This window comes from Melanostigma gelatinosum (genome assembly GCF_949748355.1).
Source record: "Melanostigma gelatinosum genome assembly, chromosome: 9".
NCBI classification, from domain to species: Eukaryota; Metazoa; Chordata; class Actinopteri; order Perciformes; family Zoarcidae; genus Melanostigma; species Melanostigma gelatinosum.
In genome coordinates, this window is record NC_136642.1 from 22,577,558 (window position 1) to 22,602,358 (window position 24,801).

The 24,801-nt window shown below is 42.6% G+C and overlaps 1 protein-coding gene across 1 annotated transcript; it reads right to left on the reverse strand.

The window, feature by feature from the left end:
• On the reverse strand, positions 1-24,356 carry taf2 (TAF2 RNA polymerase II, TATA box binding protein (TBP)-associated factor). Its single transcript, XM_079274762.1, has 27 exons — positions 23,812-24,356; positions 23,512-23,566; positions 22,781-22,941; positions 21,341-21,459; positions 21,001-21,142; positions 20,494-20,725; positions 19,079-19,263; positions 18,764-18,877; positions 16,413-16,512; positions 15,721-15,806; positions 15,449-15,584; positions 15,032-15,186; positions 14,645-14,759; positions 14,108-14,217; positions 13,862-13,927; positions 13,592-13,718; positions 12,771-12,896; positions 10,754-10,894; positions 10,448-10,558; positions 9,334-9,527; positions 8,199-8,338; positions 7,580-7,649; positions 6,752-6,861; positions 3,208-3,437; positions 2,469-2,633; positions 2,196-2,298; positions 1-2,086 (listed from the first exon to the last, which is right to left on the reverse strand). Exons 1-27 carry the CDS (start codon positions 23,859-23,861, stop codon positions 1,788-1,790), a joined length of 3,642 nt encoding a protein of 1,213 aa, XP_079130888.1. The 5' UTR covers positions 23,862-24,356; the 3' UTR covers positions 1-1,787.
• Positions 24,357-24,801: the final 445 nt, after the last annotated feature.

Sequence of the window (24,801 nt, forward strand, 5' to 3'; positions counted from 1 at the left end):
ATCAGCTTAAACAACTTTGCAGCTTACAGTTCAGATAGCTTATTGAAAAAGTGACGTGACGATCCGATGCAAGCAGACGAGGGCGATGCAGGATGTGAGGCTCCTATAATGGGGAATACCACATTTTAGGGAGGCCCCTTGAGTGGGTGAGGGTGGCACAAGGGCTAACATCAAAAAAAGGTCTTAGGTTTGAGTTTTCTCCAGCTGATCTGGTTTCTTGCCAAAGTATAAAGACTTGAGTCATAAGAATTTGGGTCCCAACGTAAATTACCCTAATTTAGAGACTCCGCTTCTTATGGCCAGTACTTATAAAATCATAATAAAAAGTACAATTATATGTTGTAAAATGCCAGTTAAAATGTGTCATTGTCACTGTCGGAAACACGCCCCGAAGTATCTTGGCAGTAATGTTAAGATAAATGAATTAGTCTTGACTGTTCATTGGGACAGGCTATAGCTCTGGTTATGGTTGTTGCTATAGTTAAACTATTCTGCTGAGGTGTGTAATGGTAACACAGATGTTTTGAAGTGAGGTTGTGATAGCTACTTATAGATGACGGTCGGAGCACCCCCAGTTTGATGTTTGAAAACAAATGTCGAATGTCTTCCATGTAGCTCAAAAGTTGCCACAACCCATTTTACACAAAAGCATCAATATTGCTCGTTCTTGTATTGCGTTAGGCACAAATATTAATAAAAATAAAATTGCATTAAATTTATTTTAAAAAACAATGAAGTCAACAAATCTTACAAAACAAATTCTCGCATAGAAAATATTAGGGCCAAATTCCTCGGTCAAGCATCCTTAATTCTCCATGAAGCTTGTGAATTCTACGTGATCTCTCGTTCCTCTACATTCATGTCATGGCTGGTTTGTATCTACTCTACGTTTGTGAAACCAACATTGTCTGGTAGCTTTCAGGAGGTTATTGTGTCTAAGAGGAATAAACCGTTTAAGCAGTTATTCACAACCGTCAGGGGAAATCTGGAGACAAGGGTCCCCAGGACGATTCACAGGTGTGGACTAGGAATAAATGCTGACAGGGACTACTTCATCAATGTAAGACTTTGTCTTTTGTTCATCGTATTTAGGCAAGGCACAAAAGTGTCTTTCATCCTCAATGACGCCAGCTGGGAAACAAAAAAATACGAGCATTACTTTCAATTGTACAGTACAAACTGTACAGAACATGCCTCTGCTTTAATTTTCATCAGGGAGAAAAACGAGGGGGGAAATGCCATTTGCAGGATGTTAAAGACACCGGAGGGCCAGTCCAGGCCGAATGGTTTAATCCACAACACGATCCATCATGGTTCCCCCTCAGAAGCCGCTCACTGAATGTTGGGATTGAGCTGTGGCGATGAGGCACACCAGAGCGGTGTCTACGTGAAGGAGGGAGGTTTTTTCCTGTTTGTGTGTATGGTTGCATGCCTCAGACAGATTGGAAGCGGTGTCTAAAGTCCACACACTTCTGCAGGCCGCGCTCGCGTTTCCTCTCTCAGACTAAAATGGACTGCTGCTTCTGCTGAGGAATTCAGCCCTGAAATATATCTGAGGAACACAACACCTGGAACGGCATCCTTTTCTTTCACACTTTGTCCACATGACTCTTCCTGTATGATGACAGCACTGAGTGGAGAATATTTAGATAAACTAAAAGCCTTTCGCGTTCTATTTTGTCTCTTTGCTCACCAGAGATGTACGCCTGCTACTGCAAGACGGATGTAACCAGTTAACCCTAACTGAACCAGTAGCAGTGGGAAGCCGAACTTTGCCCCAAGACGGTTTAGTCGGACAGAGACGGTGAGCGCAGGGACCTGCCGCTGGCCGGGCTGTTGCTGTAGGCGTGGGAGTTGTCCCTCTCTCTGTCCTTCTCCTTGTCCTTGCTCTCGTGTTTGTGCTTGTGCTTGTGTTTGTGCTTGTGCTTCTTCTTCTTCTTCTTGTGCTCGTGGTGGTGGTGGTGATGGTGGTGGCCGTGCTCGCCGGCGTGTTTGGAGGACGAGGACGTGGTCTCCTTGGGGAAGGACGGCACGGGCGTGGCGGGCATGGACAGCATGGACTGTTCGACGGACGGAGGTTCTTTACCTGGGAAGAGAAAGAGGGCAGGTGTGTGTGTGTGTGTGTGTTACCAGGTTATTGGGGGGTTTATCTATTTTTCGGAATGATCAGTGTGTGTGTGTGTGTGTCTGCTCACCTGGTGTGGAGGGCCTCTCTAACAAATTGAGATGATGGTGAATGAAGGCCTGACTGTCATGAACCGTCTCCATATCAATGTCTTCATCTTCCATTGTGTTGAACTACAACAAACCACAACTACACGTTAATTACCAGATAGCGTGTTAACATCAAAAACAGATCATCATGACTCTTGTACGTCTTGGTATCGCTGTAAGAGAACATGGCAGATTTAGTTCATTGTAGTTCATTAGTCAGCCTGAATGAAACAAAAAGACAGGAAGTCCGTTACCCTGATCTTGAAGCGCCCTCCTCGTGCTTCATCCTCTTGTTGCTGCAGTACCTGTCCCGGCTCTGGAGGGGAGCCCAGCGGGGTCTCAGCCTTCCTCTTCAGGCCCTGAGAGGGCTGGCCCACCCCACACACCCCCAATGAGACAGGATCTGGCTCTTCATCCACCTGGCAGACACAAACACAGACTTGAATAGGTAGTGAAATGGCTTACTCATTTGTCTTTATAAAAGAGTCCAAAATCCATTTTTGTTTCATTTTGTCGACCGCTGACACAGACTATGGAAAGGCACCTCATTAAAGCCCACTCCCTTTGACCTGCTTCCATGTGAGACTTCTGCTGGTAATGCTGATTCAATCAGCAGTCAGAGAGATGATAAGTGAGCCCAACGGTGATGCAATGGGAATGAGGTACAGCCAAATACAGTGGGCAGCTCTACAGTAGCCATAATTACACAGCTCCAACCTAAGATAACACCGTTTTGATGAAGTAGTTACTATCCGTGTGCCATCTGAAGATTTGTTATGTTGCATTAATAAATCACAGACATTCAAAACAGACCACCGAGCAGCTCGCTGATTACATCACCATCAGCACAGAAACCAACGGAACTCAAGCTGCTGAATACGACCCGCCAAGAAATAACTTTTAATCTAGTTCAGTCAGTAGTTCACACTGTACAGTGCATTTCCTATTAACACTACACTAACTGTCCCGACGAATGACCCCAACACCACTTACAGCTGAGTAGCTCATGCCCACGCCATGGATGCCTATACTGGCGGGCGTGTCCATGACAGCGCCGACCACCAGCTCGGGCTTGATGGTTGGGTTCAGGACAGCTTTCTTCTCCTTCAGGTTGAGCACGAGGCCCAGCTCTGGCAGGGGGAGGCAGGAGGGTCGAGTCAAACCAAACAAGGTGTAGTAGAGGTTCACGGCGTCACAGCGCAGCCGCCAGTCGTGGGAGGTGCCTGAGAAAAAAAGGGTGTCAAGTGAGGGCAGTGGGATGGAGAACAAAAGGCAAGGTTGGTTCGATCAAATGAGGTAGAACTCACGAGGGCTGAAGGCCGATTGTGTCACTTTGTAACTGACCAGTTAACTAAGATAGCTATGGAGAGAAGACGATCTAAAGCTTTGTTGATACTCGCGCGTGGCATCTTAGCCTTTACAGCTAGGCGCATGCTGCTGGCTCCGTTATTCTCCGAAACACCAAAGGTACGAAGCAAGATGACTAAGATTGTAAACGGCAAAACGGCATAAACCAACCTCCACAATGTCGAGGAGGGATTGCAATTATCTGTAAACTCATACCTCAAAGTCAAGTATTAAATGCATTACCACGAATTGTAGATTGAATATACCGTAAACAATTAGATTTGGCTGCACAATACATACTCAAATGTAGATTGTTAAGACCTTTAGAAATCATTTAAAAAGATGTCGATAAAGCTTTTATCAGTGAATTATTCGTTACAGTCACGTCTGAGAAGCTCCGGTTGCCGACGCACAAAGATTTGAATGCAGAGGTGCACAACCAAGTGCTGCGACCACACGCCGTGATTAAGTTATTTGTAATCTGGCAGCATCGACATTTGTGCCTTCAGACACAGTCGTGGTGCAAACGACTTACTTTGTAGTAAACCCCAGCCATTAATGCTGAGCTCAACGTTCTTCAACCACACAATTCATTTTGTCATTCCAACCGAGACAATGTGAACTAAATACGAGATAATTGGCTCTCAATGACATGAGGGCTAATCAATCACTGTGACCATGATTACCGGTATATGAGTCATTGGAGTAGCACTGTGTGTAGAGAGTTCAGAATGAATTAAACAACAAATATTACTGAAGCCGACAATTCAAAGGCCATGCAGGCGCCTAACATAAGGGGGGGGGGGGCTGTGGCTTTGAAAGGAGGTTGAAATAAATGACTTGAACAGCAGCAGAACGCACGCCGGGTTTGTGTTCTTACGGCACCGACCTTCAGCCAGTGAAACATCATCCTGTGTGTGTGTTTAACACGTGGGGGGCTGTGGGTTATAGTTGGGGGGGGGGGGGGGAATAAAAGAACAAACACATTTTCACAACATAGTATTATAGTTGACCACACTCTGGTCACTGTATTTAAACTGGCAGCACAGTCGGGCTGTCCAGCAGCCACCCACACCGACTGACCGGCAAACAAAAGTTCACTGGAAATAATGATCATGAATATCTTTGGTCGTCCTTCAAGCTTGTAAGTCAATAAATTGGATAGCAAGAGCCCAGTGTCCTTCAGGACTATGGAATTGTGAACGTATACTTGTAATTGAGGTTTTTGAGATGGTGTGTATTTGGATTGGCACGCTGAGCCGTGATGGCCCGGCTGGCTGGCTGAGAGACACATTGGACCCCCTGGAAGGGAGAAAAATAATGAAACCCGAGGACACAATACAGGGCAGAGCCGTGTGCGTACATGGCGGAGGCACATCACCAAAAAGTAGACCTTAACCTTCGACCAGATAATAATGAAGGAAAAACACAGGAAGCTGAATATTGGATACGAAACACTGAAGTGATATCACTTCCATGGAGAAGGTGCTACTTTCAACTGCTCCAGATACAGACGGTGGTTAGCTCGTAACAATAGGAGCTGTCTGAGATCCCTTCGATGACAATGAACAAGGAGGACAGTGGAGCCAACAACAACCCCACCAAATAGCTGCGACTATTTCATGATAATACTACTAATTTAGTAAAAAAAAAACACCCGCGTGCGGCAATAAGAACATCTTTACAGGGACCTGGCATGTGGACGTCTTATATTGTAACCATAGACTGTTTATGAGAAGTGGACATTGTCGCCGTGATGTCACCCATTGGTTTGTGGACTATGGTTTTTAAGGCCCGAGTTCAACTTTGTCAGTCAATCAAGTAGCCCCGCCTAAAGAATACTCCTCTTTATAGTATATTTACTCTAAATGGACCATCATTTACTAAATGTGTTTTGGACTGTTGCTCGCACAAAACAAGCTAATTAAAGACGTCACCTTCGGCTTTGGAAACTTGTGAAAGGCATCTTTCAGTTTGTTTTCTACATTTTACAGAATAAAGTAAAATCACACCAGCACATGCACAATACACGTGGCTGTGCAGCTATTCCCAATAACTCCACTTTCTACCTCATGATGAACTGTCGTTAAGTTTGTCCTGTTTCCTCTTCTGGAACAGAGAGAAGCAAAGGTCTGGAAACAAGCTGAATGAGACACACAAGTGATTAATTTAGAGTTCACTCAGAACCTCTTGGGATCCATTACGGAGGGTTACAGAGCACGTTCAAACAGTGTCAGTGAGTTGTGCAACAGCAGCATAGCAGTCTGACAGAAGTCTGTCCAGTAGTACCCATGTGGAAAGGGAAACCACTTTATCTCTGCCTTTGTCCATCTGAACGACAGAAAGCCGTCTGTTATCACCTCTTTTGTTATGATAACATATGTAGCATGGTTGTTTATATCCTTACTGTAAAAGCGCTCTGGTTGGATGGATGCTGTAGCAATGCAAGGGCTTCTCTCTGTTTATCGAACAACACAGAGAACCAAAACAACGAGGTTCCTGAACACGGACAACAGTACGTTTAGTAAAGCAGAGGGGAAGCAAATTAGTTTTCGTTGATCTCTGGCAGTGAAAAACAAGAACCATGCAGGACTCAACTTCCTGCCTGGTTACTGAGTCGGGCTTAAGAGGCTTAAGCTTTAGAAGTTCTTAGGAAATGTGCTTGAAATTAAGTCCGTAACGCAGCTAAATCTGGAAGGGGTCTTGCCGGTACCAGTAGGTTGTGAATTTGGCAGGGAAAGAAGGAAACGGACAGGAAGTGCCTTATTTGTTTGCAGCGGCAGGCTAGTAAAACCTCTCTTCAGCATGGTACATCTTTGTTCACCACATTCCTGACACACCGTCACCTGCATCTGATCAACAATGACGTGAGCGATGTTGGGAGCGAGAAGCTCCTCAAATCAGATTGATAAACTACACATACAGTAGTACAGTGACGGCCAGCAAACCCCTGTGTTCTGGGAAGAAAGACTACTGGTTTGTTTCAATGGAGTCTGGTGGCTTTGGCGAGCATAGATGGATACAACTGCTTGGAAAGGGCCGTCTGGCGGAAAGGTAAAGCAGACTGACAAGGAACCTGCGAACTATCCCTTTAAAAAGGAGGGCAGCTTGACTGACTGAATGACAACACGATGTCATGAGGACTTTACATCCTGTCATTTCAGAAAGAGTGCAGATGTGTGTGTCTCACCTGAGTTCATGAGTTTCCAGAGCTGGTCGACCAGAGCTTCATTACACAGAGCGGAGTCTGTTGTCTTGGTGAAAGGTGGATTCTTACAGAGCATACCCAGGATTTTATGTCTGATTGGACAACAAACAAGAAACGCACACATGAAAATGAAAATCCACGCTGGCTGTTCGTCGGTCATTCAGCATTAACTACAGCCTTCTTTAACAGCAGAGGAGGTATACTGGTTGCTGCCACAGAGACATCCCTTCCTAAAGAGATTTCTGTCTCGAACTGAGCCGCAGCAGACGGGTGATCCGTCCACCTCAGACTGTCAGAGCCTCATATCATCTTCAGCCGGAAGTTAAAGGTCAGCCGTGCATTGTCACCCCTGACTTAAAGGGAAAGGTAGTCTACATATGGGTATGTAATTATTGTATTAATATAGACTTGAAAAAGGTGTGAACTTATCAATTGAAGCCTCTGACGGGGTCGATTAAAAAAAAAAAAGTCCCTGATTAGAGATGATATTTGGAAGTTGGTGACATTCGTTTACTTTTACACTCAACTCATTAGGATTTTTGATGACAAAGCCTGTTTTCGTTTGTAAATTCTCTTAAAAATGTGACAAAGTGTGACAAAATCACAAACATCTGAATTCCCCACATTTACAGCTGTCAGACTATTAGCAATTAATATTCTATTAATATTCACGTAATAGCATAATGTGCAACAGAATTGACAACACACTTTTGTGAAGACAACAAAAGTGACATATGTTCAATGACATACGAACGTTCAATGAGTAACTTCATGAATGCGTGTTAAACGAGAGCATGCGTGTGAGCTGACCTGACATAATGAGTGGGGTCATTCTGGACCATGTTGAGCAGCCACTGCAGCTCCACTGAGCTTCTTTCAACTAAGGGACAAAAAAAAAAAAAGACAAATGAGAAAAAACACAACCAAGCTAGATACAAGAATATGACACGCTGAAGAACATCGTCCTAGTCCCGAAGGCGTCAAAATAACAAATACTCAAATACGATGTCTTCATTTAAAGCGTGTGAAGCTTTCAGTCTGTCACCAATCCATTTTGATTCTTTAGGGAACATTTGATTCAGTTAGTATCAGGATCTACTCCAGTTCACTTTGCACTCTTAAAAGGCGCTGTGGCAAATGATGGTATGAAAGCAGAGTAGAGTGTGTAAGGAGTTTTGAAAAATTTGAAGTTAAATCAACTGATGGAGGCAAACCTAAAACAATAGGTATGATTTATTCGTGCTAAACTTGCACATCTTAACACTTTTTAATTAAATACTTTTAGTAATTCTCAATTCTCAGTGACTCGGAGAATAGAAAGTTGAAGTTATGAAATGAAAATGCTGCCTGTCACATAAATGAAATTGGCAGGTTTAGGCTAGCTGCCTTTTTATTTCTGATCATAGCACACTTGTGATAAATGTCCTACCTCTAGTATAGTCCACCAGAGCCTCAAGTGCAGCGACGCGAACGTCTACAAAGTGTCCGTACTCGGCGTAGGACTTGAAGAGTGACGCGTCACTGGGGATATGACCGTTCTTCTGAAGCTGGCGGATCGCACTCAGACAGCTGCAGAGAGTGAAGAGGAGGGGAACAGCTGTTTGAAATATATGCAAAAACATGGCTAATAGAAGGCAATATGCCTCTTCTATTAGCCTATGCCTTTCTTTCCAACAAGCTTTAACTTCTATGTCCTTAATTTGGTATGTTAACTGACAGCGGCAGATAGATATGCATTGTGCAGAATCTAAAACTTAGTCTACTTTTAAATTAAAGCTGTGCTGCCTTCAGGTGACTGACAAACAATATGACAAATACAAACTGAGCTGATGTACAATAAACAAGGGGATTAACATGCCAAAGATCAAATAATTAGTTTAATCCCTAAGGAATGTTTATAAGCATGGAAACTTTGTCAACTGAAGACAAATGACATATTTTGTCTCGTATTTTAAATCGACAGATAACTTCTATCTTAACATAAATACAAACATAAGCATGTTCTTTAGTTCTTCTCTAGTCCCATACATCTGCTCTTTCACATATCACTGCATGCAACACGATATTACTTGTGGTATATAGGAGACCGATCTTCATTTGTATTTTCTGACGTCTAAAGAAAAGGCTAAACTTAAGAATAAGATTAATTACAAATACTTTGGTGTTTTCCAAAACAATTATTGTACTCTGGAAAAATGTTTTTCCTCATTTTGTTGTCCAATTATTGTGGCAGAATCCATGACAGGACACTTTATCCTAACTCCCTAAAATAATTACCGTAGTGGCTGCTTGTGGAGATAAGATCCCAGTGCACACCTGGTCCGATACTTGGTTTACAGCAACAGGAAGTCATATTTTAACAACTGAAACTAGTGTGTTTCAGGGGATCACATGCGAAACACACACAAACACTCACTCGCTCACACACACACACACACACACACACACACACACACACACACACACACACACACACACACACACACACACACACACACACACACACACACACACACACACACACACACACACACACACACACACACACACACACAGCTCTTAACCTGACAGTGATGGTGTTTCTGAAGCTCGGCAGCAGTTTCTCCATGTTGAGAAATCGAGTGATCTCCTCCAAGATGAGACGGACGTCACCATTCAAATTGTCCACAGTGCGCACCTCGTTGGTGATGCTGATGGCCGGGGTCAGGGAGTTGGTCAGTGCTTCTATCAGCTCAGCACGGTAGAAGTTATCTGAAAACTGGAGACAGACAGAAGAAGGTGTTGATGATCACCGGGGCTGACGATTTACTGTCAGCATCTGTAAATATGCTAGGGTTTTAATAAAGAACGTTTTAAACCATTTGCTTACGATGCCACTCAATTACTTATAAATGACAAATACTGAGTGTATGTGCTAGCTTTTGGCTATCGGCCATGATTGATTACATCTTTAAAGGGACATTGTGAAGGATTTGGTGGCATCCAGTGGTGTGGTTGCAGATTGCAACCAACTGAATACCTTTCCGCTCACTCCTACCCGTCCAAGACTACGGTAACGTGAGCCCCCCCCTGACTGCACAACCGTAGTGGCGCTGTTGGGCTCGTTCTGAGGCCATCCTTACCATAACACTACTTTAGGAGGATGTCAGATGGCAAGTTGTAGTACCACGTTTTTGCACTCCCTATGCAGATATGAAGGGCTCATTCTAACACAACACAATCATATTCGATTTCTGCTAATGGATCCCTCAAACTGTTTCACACTGGCCCTTTAAAGTCCCAGTGAAAGTGTATCTTTAGCTTCTGCATTGTGACATATTCCGCAGTGAAACAGAATATTTGAGCAGTGTAGTTACAAGAGGGATTCAAATCAAATTCTTTGCATTTGATTGGACCTATAATAAGACCTCCTCCATTGTCGCCATAAGTTGCAGATTGTTTGAGGAATGGATGTCATGATATTATTGGTTGGTACTAGCTTATGTAAAAACACATCATATTTAGTTTTACTGGAAGAAAAGATCATTCGACTTTCATATATACATACACAGAAATGGATTTGCTTTTCGTTCAGCATTCTTTGTTATTCTACGTGATGTCAGAGGGTTAAAGGGCATTGTTCATTTTATCTCGACTTTTACAGTTATTTTGTTGGAATGAAAGTTTGTGTGGCTTTACTTTGTTTTTCCTGTTGTCGTTATACTTGATGAGATCGAGGATGAAGTTGAGGACATCTTTGGGACAGAGGTTCTGGACGTCTCTAAGCAACGCCATGGCAACGGGCATCGTCTGACATGGAAAACAAAGTCAAGACAGAAAAGATGGAGAAACACAATTTCATAGCTCGATTTAACAATGTGCTTCAGTAGAGCATGTGTCCTTGTAGGTCGAGGAATTGTGGCCAAAATATGTTAAGTTGATTTTTCAGCAGTGAAATTTCCCACTTGTCAGTTAGAGAATAGTTTGACGGTTGTGCGACGGTACCTTTTGCAGGAAGTAGCTCTGGAAGCTGAGGAAGTGGTTGGTCTTGACGATGTTGGGGCAGCTCTTACAGCAGAACATTCGGGTAAACAGGGACTTCATAGCCGGCGGACCCTGCCATGTGCTCACCATGGCATTAGCTATCTGCAAGGTTTCCATGCACACACGAGAGAAGAGAAGAACACAATTATACTTTAGTCCATTACTTCAGCTCAGCTCTGTTCAAACTGCCACATGTGGAGGACAGCAACCAAGTAAAATAGCCAAATTTAACATTTTCTGAGACGCTTGTGGAAAGTAAAATGTAAACGGTCTCTCAAGAGCTGTGGTAGTTATTTGGGAAATATTGCAACGGCACACAAATGACAAGTTGAGTACGTTGTAACTTGCATAACAATGTCCTCACTGTTCCTGTGGTGAGAGCTGAACTACAAAGTAAAAGACACATTTACACACGAGCTGCACACGAGGTTTCCACAGGCACGAAGACCAGCGGCTCCAGTGGTCTTTGGGTTCCAACAGGATATTGGGGAATTTATGTTAATGTGGTAATATAGGACTAAGGGTCACTGACACAGGATGTTGTCATTTGGTAAGGTAAATAAAGGGGGGGTATGCACGCCAGAATGTTTTTGTATGAAGTTTGCGCACACATTCATGGACACATCTGTGTTTTTTTGTGTCGAAGAGTTTTTAACGGGCATTTGTCAGTTTTTACAAAGCCACCCGAACCCCCCCTCAAACACGCACATAGACACACTCACACAAACACACACACACAGTTTTCAGCCCCAGGCTGTTACTTCTTTCTTCCCACATGTTCTACCAATAACAAGCAAGTAAATGCCATCCCAACCAACCATAATGCAGCCAAGTCCATCTGAGGTCAGTCATAATTCTCTTTGTGGTCAGTGCGGGTATGTAAGTCTGTGTGTGCGAGCTTGTGTGCAGTATATACCAAAGGCCATTACGATGCGAGTCTGTTGGGGGTTCTTTGGCCAAACACAGCAGCATAATGAAAGAGGTGAAGTGCTGCCATTTCAACCTCCTCTCAGTTTATCATGCTGTGAAAATATTGGTTCAGGTGGAACCCGAATGCCGGAAATCCAGTGGGGTTAAAGCTGGAATAGACCAAATCCAGAGAAAGGAGGATTTCCTGCAGCCACAGAATAGGATTATTCAGTCAACCGAGCAGCAAGAGTTAAACCGGTGGGTGGCATTGCTGGCTGGGAGGTTACATGTTGTTCTCATACTGTAGCTCTTTACACAATATTAAGCACAATATAAAATAATTTTACCAAAATAATAAATGAAAGAGAGCCGAGACTGTTATCTTCCAATAAAAATGACATGTTCCTCAAAAGAAATCTAAGGCTTTCATCGACCAAAGAAATTGCTTAGTCGACTGACACTTAAACGATTTTTTCGCCTCATAGCTTAGTAAAACTGAGCGTCTCCACAAAGTGTCACACAAAAACAGCACTTTGAATCTTGTGTTGACCAGAAACGTTTCTGTGAAATAAGTCATTTGGCATGAAAAACAACAAATCGTCGAAAGAAATCTTAGGCTAATAGGTGGCTGTGGTCCAAGTCAAACTTTTTTTAAAACTGCACAGCATTCAAATGTGAATTTACAATTCTGAAGTGTCAACGTCACGAATTAAACTTTGGCGCTTCCAACTATTCGGTACAGAGAAACCTTTCATGAACCATGTCCCTTGACCTGTCTATCAAAGAAAAGATTAAGGTTTCAATATGAAGTTGTGCATGAGTGTTTGGAGCTACAGGGTCATCAGGTGGGGAGCCTCTCAATAACAAGAAGGCTCAATAGAACCAGTCCCCTTAAACTGCACCCACATACTCATCAAACACAACCCTCTGTAGCAAGTCAGAGGAGAATCTTAAACCCAATCAGTTGTGCTCTACATAGCGTATAATTGATACAGTGAGTATGTGACCCACGTCCCCGAGTATGTTGCTGAAATACAAAATGCACACATACGCACTGACTGACGCATACCTTGGCCAAACAGAAGCAGGCCTGCATGCGGACTTTGTAGAAGCACTGTTCCTGCTCTAGGATGTCTGTCAGAGCCAGTCTGGAGGCAGGAGTCGGGAACTTTTCCAATGCTGAGATGGACTCCTCCTAGCAGAGAGACAAGGCACATGCTCACCTGATGAACATCAACCTCCATCAAAGAAAATTATCAAAATCCTTTCAAGTCTCTTATCAATCTTATAATGTTAACCTTTCAACATTAGCAAGTAACTAAAGGCTACAATAACTCCTTCTAAAGTCGAATCAGCTTTTGTGGGCTGAGAAAGCTGATTCACTCCAGTTTATAGTAGCAGCTAAAAAACTGAAAATGAAATGAGCCACAGAAAAAAGAAGTACGAAATGTTAATAAAACTTTAAAGTTACTGTAAAGAATATTCATTCTGTGTTGATGTTGGCAGTCCCCTGTGGACAGAAGTGTTTCATAACCCGTTAAAAGCTCCTCGTAGTAACTTAAAACCATGACGGCAGAAAATAATGAGAAGCTGTTACCAACATGTTTTCATTGGCTTTTGGCTAATAAAAGTGAGTGAGGAGAGATTAAAGTATTGGTTATTATTGGAACAACTTAGTGACTCCGGGTACTTTGCCAACCGGGACCCGGATCCAAAATAGAGCCGGCTATGGGCACCCATCCCGCCTTTAGCTGTGGGTAAAAAACTGAACAAACTGCAGGGCGACACGGTCCAGCTGGATGTACTGTATAAGAAAACAAGTTAGCTTAATGATTTATAAACGTTAAAAAAGGCCAGTGCGGAGAGCTGCACTCGTGGCAATTAGCCCACCTGTGCAACTACATCCCTCTCATAGCGCAGCTGATACTGCCACATGAAGTCGGCCTGCTCAAACTCCACCTTCCTCAGAATGGACATGTCTGGGTCGATGCGGATCCATAGGAGAGGAGAGTCCGCACTGCAGACGGAACAAGTTCAAGTTAAAGGAAAGTACCTCAACTCACGCAGGTACATCTACCTTCACGTAATACGCCATTTATTCATACAGGGACAGGACAATAACTAAATTCATAGATAGAATGTCACACAGTGACGTCTTACTCCATGGCCGATAAATCCATGTCAACTTCCTCTCCATTCATCAGAGGGATCTTCTTCTTCTTGTTTCTGGAAGACGAAACCAACAGAACGATCAGTGATTAGACAACAGTAAAAATACAAGATTAACACGGGACACATTCTTTTTTTCTTTATTTTATCTCTTTGAACAGCACTATTGTCAAAGCAAAGTGGCACATTGATGAGATTTGGGCTGTGAAAGAATCTGTGTGGAGCTGTAGTAGGCACCGTCTGCTCTTGGAGTGACAGGGGATGTCGTGTTTGAGGCTGTTCTCCTCGATCTGCAGCGTATGGTTGAAGGATCCATCCAGCTCCTGCACCGTCACTTTGATGGGACCCTGCAGGGATATATACACGCATGATTATTTGACAGCCAAAGTAATAATAAATTATGCAAATGTGATGGTACTTCTAGTGCCTTACAGACATGCAATCTGTAACATGACACGCCAGATTCATTGATCCGTTTAAGTCATGGCTTTTTGTTTTCTTTGTGGGGAAAGATCGACTGTTCAAACATGACAAGACTGTTTCAGAAAGGAACAGCAATGTCTGGCATAGAAGATTACAGAGATTACATTTTTTAAATCCGCATTGTAAAAAAAGAACTAATGCATTCATTGACTAATCGCGTCAGCAAGCTTTCAGACTCGGTTTGTGGCCAGCAGTTGACCTTGATTTTAATTGGAAACATTTACAAATGGACTTTAAGTTGCTCTCGACACAGACAACATATATTCCTTCCACATGTAGCTCAACGCCCACCACATATTTCTGAGTCCCAGACGACGTGTAGTCCTGTCGGATCTCCAGCTCGAGCACGTTCCTCTTCCTATTGAAGGCAAAGCTGCCAAAGAATTTCACCACAGAACTTTTATCTCTGAGTACAAAGAGTTAAAGTTAACCAAGGAGAGCCTGAAAAATGAAGCAGGTCACAGAACATCCAGCAGATTACATGTTCTGACAATACTGCAGTGATACTTTTAGTTTAATTTCAGACAGATGTTTCCATTTCTTATGAAAGGTGTCAAACCTACCAAATGTTTTGTTTGGAAAGATGATTTAACGTCTGGCATGACGAAGCATTTAACCTGGAACGCTTCCGACATCACCACTATATTTGCTTGCAAACAGAAGTCAGATAAAGGATACACCCATTGTTTGATGAGGGGGCCGATGTCCTTGCCTGACACGTTGGAGATGGATTTGAGAAAGGCGTGAGTAGACAGAAGCATCTGGCTCCACATGTGACTCTGGTACTTCTGGGACGAGGCCGTGCTCGCCAGGCTCAGGAGCTTGTTGAAAACCTACAGGAGCACAGCAGAAAACCAAGAATTCAATATGAAGACGTAACCAGTTTTTGTTATGAAGTCAAAGAGATAGTTTGTATGTTTTGAAGTGGGGTTGTATGAGGTACTTATCCACACAGTAGATTACAGTAGGCAGTTTGGAGAAGCATGTTATGAGCTAGTTATGACATAGGAGCAAAACATTGTACTGCTGTGGACCGAGGCACCTTCTTAGACAATTACGGAGGCAGACAACAATAAAATGCCAGTTGTGTCTCACCTGCAACATGAACTCCATGCTGATCCTGTTTTCTATCAGCCTCATCACCAGGTGGGCCTTACACTGGAACATCTTGTAGTACTCCCAGGACAAAGTGTGGGGGTGCTTGATGGAGAAGTGAAGGTGGGGAGTTGGGCTAAAGAGCAAAAGAGTTTGGTCAGCGTGTAATGTCATTATGATCCAGAAAATGACTTGTTACTTATATGTAAATTGTTCAAACGAAATGACTGTAATTGATGCATAGGGATTAAAATTGAAATGGAATGTGTTACTTGTCCTTCTCTTTGCCTCCACTGAAGGTTGGGTGCAACAGAACTCCTCCCATCTTTAGTTCATATTCCACAATCTTGTCCAACTCCTGGTAAACAACGAAATAACATTTATTCACACTTACAAAAGCTCAGGAAAGAATTTAAATTCAGTTTTTTAATCTGCCATCATACATCATTATGAAATATTATGCTTATTAAAAGGACCAGTGTGTAGAAGTTTTGCATTTTTAATGTTCCCTGAAGGCCACCGTAACTCTCAGACGCGCTCATAAAACTGCAGTAACGTGAGCTGCAGAGTGCACAACTGAGGTTCGGCCAGCCACCATCTGACTTCCACTGCTGCTAAAGGAGTGTTATCATGGTACGGACGGCCTGTGAGGGAGGCAATTCAGCACCAAATCCTACACACTGTCCCTTTAAACAAGCAGTGGCGCTACATCACACAGCAAAGGTACCATATTTAATGAGTAAGGCAACCCTTTAGAGCAACTACATTGATAACAAGACGAGATGCATCAGGATAGATTCAATTTAGCAGGCGATCGATCGATCGACTTCATAAGTAAGGACTAATAGTTAGGAAAAAAACCTCACTGCTGCACTGCAGGAGTTGGCCTTCTATTACCGCCTCAGCGGACCAATTCCCTGGAGAGACCTTGTAAGAGTTATGACAGTTGACAGAAAAGCGTTACCTCTTTGATCCAGTGGCGGTACTCATTGACTCCAAATGTCTTCTTCAGGTAGAGGCCGTAGATGTAGCCCGAGATTCCTTTCAACACCCACTCATCAGCCCTTCAGAGGGAACAACACATCAAGTCACTGCAGTCACAGCTTACACAATACAAATCATTGAAAAAATAACAATCAATTCATCAGGGTGGCTTTAGTTCCCTTCATGGTGTACATGGTGAACGTCCTACCTGTGAATGGAATTATTCAGAAGCAATAGCAGCAATCGAAGTGCCGTTTATATCAACACTTTTTAAGTGAATTAACTTCAGACCGGCAATCACTCGAGACCTAAAGGTTCCTCTTCTTAGCATGTGACGTATGGCTACCAAGAAGTGTGAAGCTACTGCACAATCGGGCCAGAATAAAGAGGAGTAAGCAGTTTTGAGACACCTTGAGACTGAGAGCAAACCTGCTTTGATCTCTTTCAAAGTGGACACCCTTTAATTTAAAGGCCACACTTCATCACTGGGTAATTGTGAATGTTACCCATGTGGTTTTTCCTCGGAAGAAACTTGGCATGGCAAACAAGACTCCCATAATGTATCAGCCTGGATTTATTAGCTTGTAAAAAAAAGAAGAAAAAAAAGAGAAAGAGACAGAATATGCTGATTCAACCGTGGTGGTTTCACCACTTGATGTTGAACGGAATCCAGTCGGACTTAATATGTATTAACGATGATTTCATCTGTTTACCCGCAAAAAGCAACATAATGGAGAGGATGGAAGTATTTTCCTGTAAAGATTTGATCCACTCTTGGCCCTCATACTGTCAATAAATCATATTATGATTGACTATTAATAACCTCTCTCTCTGATATATTGTATAGACTTTTTTTTACCAGGCGCGACAGCGTTGTGAGTCTGTCTGAGTCATCTTGGCAAAATGTGGTCCTTGAGACACCTACTGTAGCGGCAACTAACACAGAAACGGGTTTGAGTGCTTTCCCAGGTGTAGGAAGATGTATGACCAGTGTGATCCATCGCAGGATGGTCTGTACTTTCATATTTTTATTGTAATTTCATATATTCATAGTTCTTTATTTTATTTTTATTATTATTTAATTGTCTCTCACTGTGTTTATGGTATGTACTAATACCAATTCCATGTGAAAATCTACTGCAATAAATTAAATGAATAAATTACATGATTTTGATTTTAGGATTTAAGAAACCTTTCTTGATAAGTAGGCTTGGGAGACTGCACAAAGCCCCAAAACACTGAATATTAGCCAACAACGCCTTCAGATGCTACTGATAAGTGTCAGAAGACAACCTGCCTCATCCTCTATTCGACAGACAGGGAGAGATTCAACTGTAATCTTGTTTTCTAAAGATCATTCCCACTTCACTGTCTGTCAATGCGGTTTAGCAGATTTAGAAAAGAGCAGTTTCTTGTTTTCTCGTGCCTTCTCTTTTATGTCTGACGGGCTACTGAGCTCGGCCTGTTTTCAATTACAGGCCCTAGTTAACCCCCCACTCTGATTAATTGCTTTCAGGCAGCGCCACGCTTTGCTAAAATCAAAGAGATCTGACTTTCCTGAGGTCTTCTCTTACACAACACCAGCCGGCTCAACAACACAAGCAAGCAAAAGCCCCACATCTGATGTGTGTTTAGAGGTCAGCGAGGAGGGGAAGAGGATGGAGGACGAGAGGAGGTAAAGGAAGGACACCCAAACATTCCTCTCCCCGGTACTAGCAGCACTAGAGCGTGTTAGGGCACTTTTACGAGTCAACACTGAGTTTGTCTTCATCAAACTCTTGTGCAGCTCGTTTGGGCAGTTGTGATCGCAGTAATTGTACTCTGGCGCGAACCACAACATATGGTCCGAGACCACTTGCGGAGGTGGTCTCAGATTGTTTCCAAGCAAGAGAATATGCCAAATAAAGTCCACATAAATGTTGACATTCGAGAAAGTGGAGGAGAAGGGATTCTCGCACACAGCAGATCAGTGCAGAGTCAAGGTGACCAACTCTGACAGCAATATTTCAAAGTAGGGTTGGGCGACACGACGGTCTATGAAGAGAAGTGAGGAGGAGAGGGCGGTTGAAAATACAGAGCAGGAGGGGGCACCATAACCAGGAAGAGCTGTAGTGTTGTGTCAGCTTTTTGAAATGAAAGATGAGAAAATCTCAAGTCTCGTACTCCCCCAGTTGACTTGTTTGATTGGTGTTTTGTCACTGTGTCACATTTTAAATTGCAATATCAGAAAAACAATTTATAAAAGTCTACTTCTGACTTCTGACAAATTAAGCCCTGACTTTTAGATGAATGAATTCAATGCTGTTTAAGCCTCACTGTGTTGAGTCTCACCATGACATCCTGGAGATGAAACAGCCAAAGAACTGCTGAGCCAAGGCCTGGGCCAGACAGCGGCGAGTCAGCGGGGTCTGGTCTATGATCATAGCGCTGTGGAGCAGGTTGGTACTGAAAAACAAAGCCAACAACTTTAAGTTCAGACAGAATGAGATGAATACAGTGACAAAATGTCTTAACTGTCCTCACAGAAAACACTGTGACTTCTCCAAAGCTGGGAAAGTCTAGCGCACACAAAAAAACATGTTGGCACAAACACGCATGTGGAGACACACGTTTACCCCACCCCACCCCAGTCGATCTCATGCTTACTTGAAGATGCTCATGGAAGCATAGGAGGACACTTGCACATAGGCCTCGTCCACAAACACGGTCTTGAAGCAGGCATAAGGGTAGCGGCATGTCAGAATCTCCTCGTAGAACTCAAAGATCTCATGTAGGTACGACATGGAGTGTTTGAGCAGCGGCAGCAGCTGCGGCAGGCAGAAGTGGGTCACCTGAGGACGGGACAAAGTACGATGTGGAAGTTATTTTTTGGGCGTATTCCAAAATGTCCGAATAAGCAAATCAAAAGTGAAAAATGTCTATATAAAAAGACTAAAAGGTTAAGAGCTACCCCTACTATCAAAGCTTCACAGGGGGTTGAGAGGCTGTCTTGATTTTTTTAAAGAACTTTTTTCATTAACTATACAGTTGGCCTATAACTCAGTCATGTCTGTGAGGAAAACTAAATGAAATTGTTATTTTGACACTTGTACAATGGCCAATTAAGTGTGTATGATTGTTAAAGAAATGAATAATACAAAGTGACAGAGAATTGTATTAAACGTTTCCAAAACTGATGGTAAAACTCTGTAAAAAGCTGTAATGCCACATTCACAGAAAACAATCTGCAGTTATTACGTTCACTAAGTTCACAGTTGTTCTGTACTGTTATTGTTACACATTGAATACAATGTGAAATATCTATCAAATATGTAACCTAGTCACAATGAAAGACAAAGGGCTCCCTTGCTGCATTTACTACCAGTGCATTGCACATTACATAGGCAGCGTGTCCATACACTACTTTACTGAATTTAGTTCATCTTCAACACTGCTACCGTGTGTTCAGGGACATCTAGTGGTCATTACTGGAAAATACAAGGACAGGCCAAATATGACTGCATTACATCAGACCCGAAGTTAATAACAATTTAGTTGATGTCATTAGGTTTTCTGTCGAGATTAAACATTGCTGGGATGATGTTTTACATCTTAGTAAGAGGTGTGTGTTTGGATATTAGCCAGCAAAAACTTGCTTCACATATCCAAGAATGTGGTTTGAGATGTAATTCGTTCATTTCTCTCTCATACTGCTCCTCCTAACCAAATGATGCAGATGTGGAGACCAACAGTCCTACAGACCTGCATCACGCTGCATGTGGATTAAATCTCTCTTAAATCTTCCGTTAAAAAACGTGTCACATTAAAGAAGACAAAGCTGGATGCTCTGACTGCTGTTTCACTGCAACTTCAAACACATCAACGTTTAAGTGGTGCTGTGCTTAACGTTAAAGTAAAACCAGATGTTTGGTGAAAAGGAATCACACCATTACACATTTGGCTCGTGTATAAATAATCAATACAGACCATAACAACAGTGCTATAGGGTTCCTTTTTAGCATCCCGAACTACATGCAGGCACATCATCATTTGAACCCATCACTTGGTCACTGCAAACCCACCTCGTGCATGTAGGGATCGACGAGGATTTCAAAGGGCCCCACTGCCAGGGAGATGTTGGGGGCCGCGGTGGGGATGGGGAGGACATAGTGGAAAGTCTTCTTCCTCATGTCATGGGTGTAGATGGTCTCGACCAGGTCGCCACACGACACGGCCACCATAGAAGCGTCCACGGTGAACTCCAGCTTCCACGTACACAGCTCTGAGTAGGAGTCCACACAGGGGAACCAGAATCTGGGGGAGCGGACAATATGATGAGCTTTGAGCACATGCACGTAAATGAATGCACCAACCACTGCTATTATGGGCTTTAATGGTAGACTGTGATGGTCAGCTATTAAGTGAGAGAGTGGACAAGAGTGTAGGAAATGTCCAAAGAGAAAAGGAGTGAAGATACTGAGCTTAGAGTTGTTACATAACGCACTACAACGGCTTTATTATAGTGTACTTAAGGTGTGTCGTTATTTGACTTAACTACTGTAAGTCAATGTTAGAAACTGTTTGTATACCTGGTGGAGTTCTGGTATCCAAAGGAGAACACGTGAGCTCCTCTCTCCGCCATGCTGCCTTCCACATCAGGAACAACGAAATGGAGACCTCCTTTTGGCTGGTCCAGGGAAAACTCGATGTACACCTTTAATACTTTCAATTCTGGAGACACAAAAACACAGATATATCGGTCACATTCTCACAGCTCCTTTTTTGTCAATGATCCAAGATTAATTTCATTTCTTTATAAGAATCTGGTGAAGATGATGGCATTTTAAAAAGGGACAGTAAGTTAGTCTTGGCTTGGCAAAAACAAAACACTTCTGAATCGTCAACTTTTTGATTTTTTGTTTGTCTTACCATCTCCTTGTTTCCAGAGTTCAGAGGGGACCTTGATGACCAGCTCCCCGTGTCCTGCATCGGGGTCCACAGCACTCACTGCTGCGGTGTAGGCGCTGGAGAAATAGTTGAGATTCCTCCTACGTAGACGCACACACAAAACGTACACAAAATGGTCATATTGCCACCAGTTTCTCATAAACTAGCCAGAAAATGATATTGGTAATAATCCTGTAAATCCAAGCTTACAAATGTCTAGTATCTAGTGTACACATCATCATATCGCCCAAACCTAAAGGCAAAAGGACAAGTAAATGAATTCACTATTATTCAAGCATGAATATTTCAAATGAATTTGGCTGGATGGCTTCATTTTGGTTCGGTGCCTTGGAGCTGATGAGGCAGAAATATAAAGAGAGCTATTGTGCTGCTTTAAATCTGTATAAAACTCAGTTCGTCATAGTCTCAGTCAATTACTTTTATCTGATGTTCTCTGCCTTTCACTTATCCATACAACTAGCTAACGTTGTTACCATTGTTTACGAAACAAAGTAGATTTGACAGTATCTATTGAAACACAGAAGGATTTCACTTGTAGACTAACAATTCAAACAGGGTTCCCACGGTTTTCTAAAGGTTATTTTCCAGGTAATTTTCAGTGATGATCTAGCGGGTATGACAGACCGACTAATACGTTCCTCTCTTATGGAAGTCTGATTAAAAACAAGTGCAGTCTATGGCTATAACTTCTCTATAAAATCATCTCTTACATGCTTAGAAATTATGACAAATTGATCATAGACTGATGCAAACACACCTGCAGATGTACTGCACTTCACTTTATTGTGAAGCTACCTCTACAAAAGTTAAATATTTCACGATGAGGTTTATTTAACATTAACTTTGCATTTGAAGAGACAATGCTAGCAATGTAAAAAAAGTACCATTAGCCAGTTTTAGGCGATGTTTTGGACTCCCATTCATTGTTTTGACCTGTAATTCCCATTCATTATAATCAAACTCTCTCAACAATGCCCAACACACATGTGAAACCATTGCTCCGAGCCACAGTTCAATCACAAACCTTAAAACATTTACGAGCAAAACAAGCTAGCAAGCATGTCAACTTTAGCAACTGAACAAAACATGCTAATCAATTTAACAACATTCAACTGCTCAAAGCAACTTTATGTGAAGTCATCCAACCTGCACGTGCCACCATGTGACGTGTGTTCACAGCGTTTCCACAACATAGCAGCCTGTTCAAAACACTCTCATCCATAAAGTACCATTTGAACGTTAATATGATCCTGAACATAACTCAGCCCTTTCAGATGGCATTGGTCAACTGGTTTCCATGAAAAGTGGGAAACCTGTCTAAGCCCATGGCACAAATAACAAGCCCTTGTTTTCGGGAACTCCGTACAATCCGAACACTGAAATGTGCACCGACATACTCACTGCTTGGACTCATGGTGGCACACCTCCAGTGTGGGGTCGTTGTAAATGAATGGGGCTTCGAGTTCATTGACCCGGACCCTGTAGATGCGGCACTGTTTACTGTTGAGCTTGATCCTGTTCAGGTTGACCACTGTGGGGAAGATGGTCAGCTCAACAAAGCCCTAAGGGAGGCAAGAGAGAAGAAGAAGTTGGTTTAAACATAACAGTTGTCATTAGCAGCTGAAGTGATTTTCGTTGTCTGGATTAAAACCCCAAGATGTACAGCGTTAAAGCGTTTGTTCACTCCCAAAATGTCCTGGCTTTGCAGCAAAGGTTCTCCAAGCTCTTGTGACTTTGGTTTCTCATAATTATGGAGGACTGTAACACAGTAACAGGCGCCTCAATAATATCTAGAAAATACAAATTATGAACCAATATTTAAAAACATGAGTTTTCAGTGTAATACGTTTTTAATAGATGAAGTAATTCTTTGTAATTGCAGTTCATAAATTGAGTGTAAATAGGAGTAAAGTTAGGCGGACAACAAGAGGGAACACTAAATTGTTGAGCAGTTATCTCTAACGATAAGCTATAGTATTACAAGGGGTGCAGTGACATTAAATGGATAGGTTGAAACTTGGTTTTATATTAGCCACTGTTATCTCTCACCACAGCAGAATGACTGAAGGAATTAGACTGAAGAGGCTTTTTACACCGTTTTCGGTGTAGCGTAAGTTAACTCATGTACTCACAATGACAGACTTCCTCTGGAAGTTGATGTTGTTGATGCACACCACCTGGTGGGTCGTAAAAGCAACGACAGAAAAACAATGTCAACATGCGATATGAACTCAACTAGATACTACCTCTCGCTCAACAAGCAGATAACTTTGTACTTGAAGTAACGTCACTGCCTGCAACAGTTAACGTACTATGTGCAAATGCTACTAATGTTAAGCTAGCGTTACGTTAGCCGTGCTTTACGTTACTATTCAACATGACTGCAAACCGTTTCATTCATTCCACGCCAACATTGTACAACGAATACTTATAATTTAAATGGGCGAGGGCTCTCAAACGCTTTATCCTTCTTCCTGTTCATCCTCGTTGCGTGTTGTTGCTTCTTGACTGTAGTTTCAACATGGCACAACACCGCTCCGCGATGCTTTCCTCTCAGCAGCCGTGTTGGGCTAACGTTACTTTGCCAAGATTCAGCAAGCTCCGAGTACAAACAACTTAAAAGAAAAAAGTTGCATTCCAAGGTAAAGCGACACGAACAAAAACGTTAGCTTCATGAGACGTTAACGGTATAACGAGGCTCGCAGAGAAATTAAAAAACCGGCACTGTAACTATACTAACGTCAGCCCCTCTGTAATGACTGCTTTATATTCGGGTCGGGTCGTCTCACCCAGAGATTGCTGTACGGTGTTTTTATTGCAAACACAATGGACATATCCATAAATATAAGCCGGCCATGACTAGCAGTCGACAGTACAAAACAGATTATGTCCAAATACTGATTGCTGCGGTCGCCGTGAATCAAAACATCCAAATATTCCCTCACTATCCGGCTGCTGATGGAATTGTGTTCGCGGCTCCAGTGTGTGCAGCCATTTTGTTAGTAACATTTGACCTCCCGCGTAAAATAAATAACAACAAATACTTTTTTGTATATCAATAGGCAACCGCCAACATGTACAGCATACATACGCCAGTCAATGAATGTAATTGTTTCTAAAACAAATGCGAATGAATCTAATTTATAAATCTAAAAAATGTTTTGTCACGTCAGAGCAGGGCGTACACAGCCTGCCCACTGACCAGTGCACGAGCTTCGCGAGAGCGCGCATAGTGCAGCTCTGCCGAATAACGCGCCTCTCCGCAAGTGTGTGGATACTAGGTATGGTTTTAACACTGCGTTACGAATTTCTTTGCTAACTATCTTGCAAAAAATCTGAAACTGCAATGTACTTACAGCTGATATTCCCATTTTTTTGAAACACTAAGATTTATCTTTGGTAATGAGATTGCAATCTTATAG

Excerpts from the sequence above, each read along its gene's own strand:
- taf2 (XM_079274762.1), bottom strand. The coding sequence starts at position 23,861 with ATGAACAGGAAGAAGGATAAAGCGTTTGAGAGCCCTCGCCCATTTAAA. Across the intron at positions 19,264-20,493 it reads TCGATCCCTACATGCACGAG|GTGACCCACTTCTGCCTGCC; the intron begins GTGGGTTTGCAG and ends TCCCGTCCTCAG. Across the intron at positions 10,559-10,753 it reads AGAGCTACTTCCTGCAAAAG|ACGATGCCCGTTGCCATGGC; the intron begins GTACCGTCGCAC and ends TTTCCATGTCAG.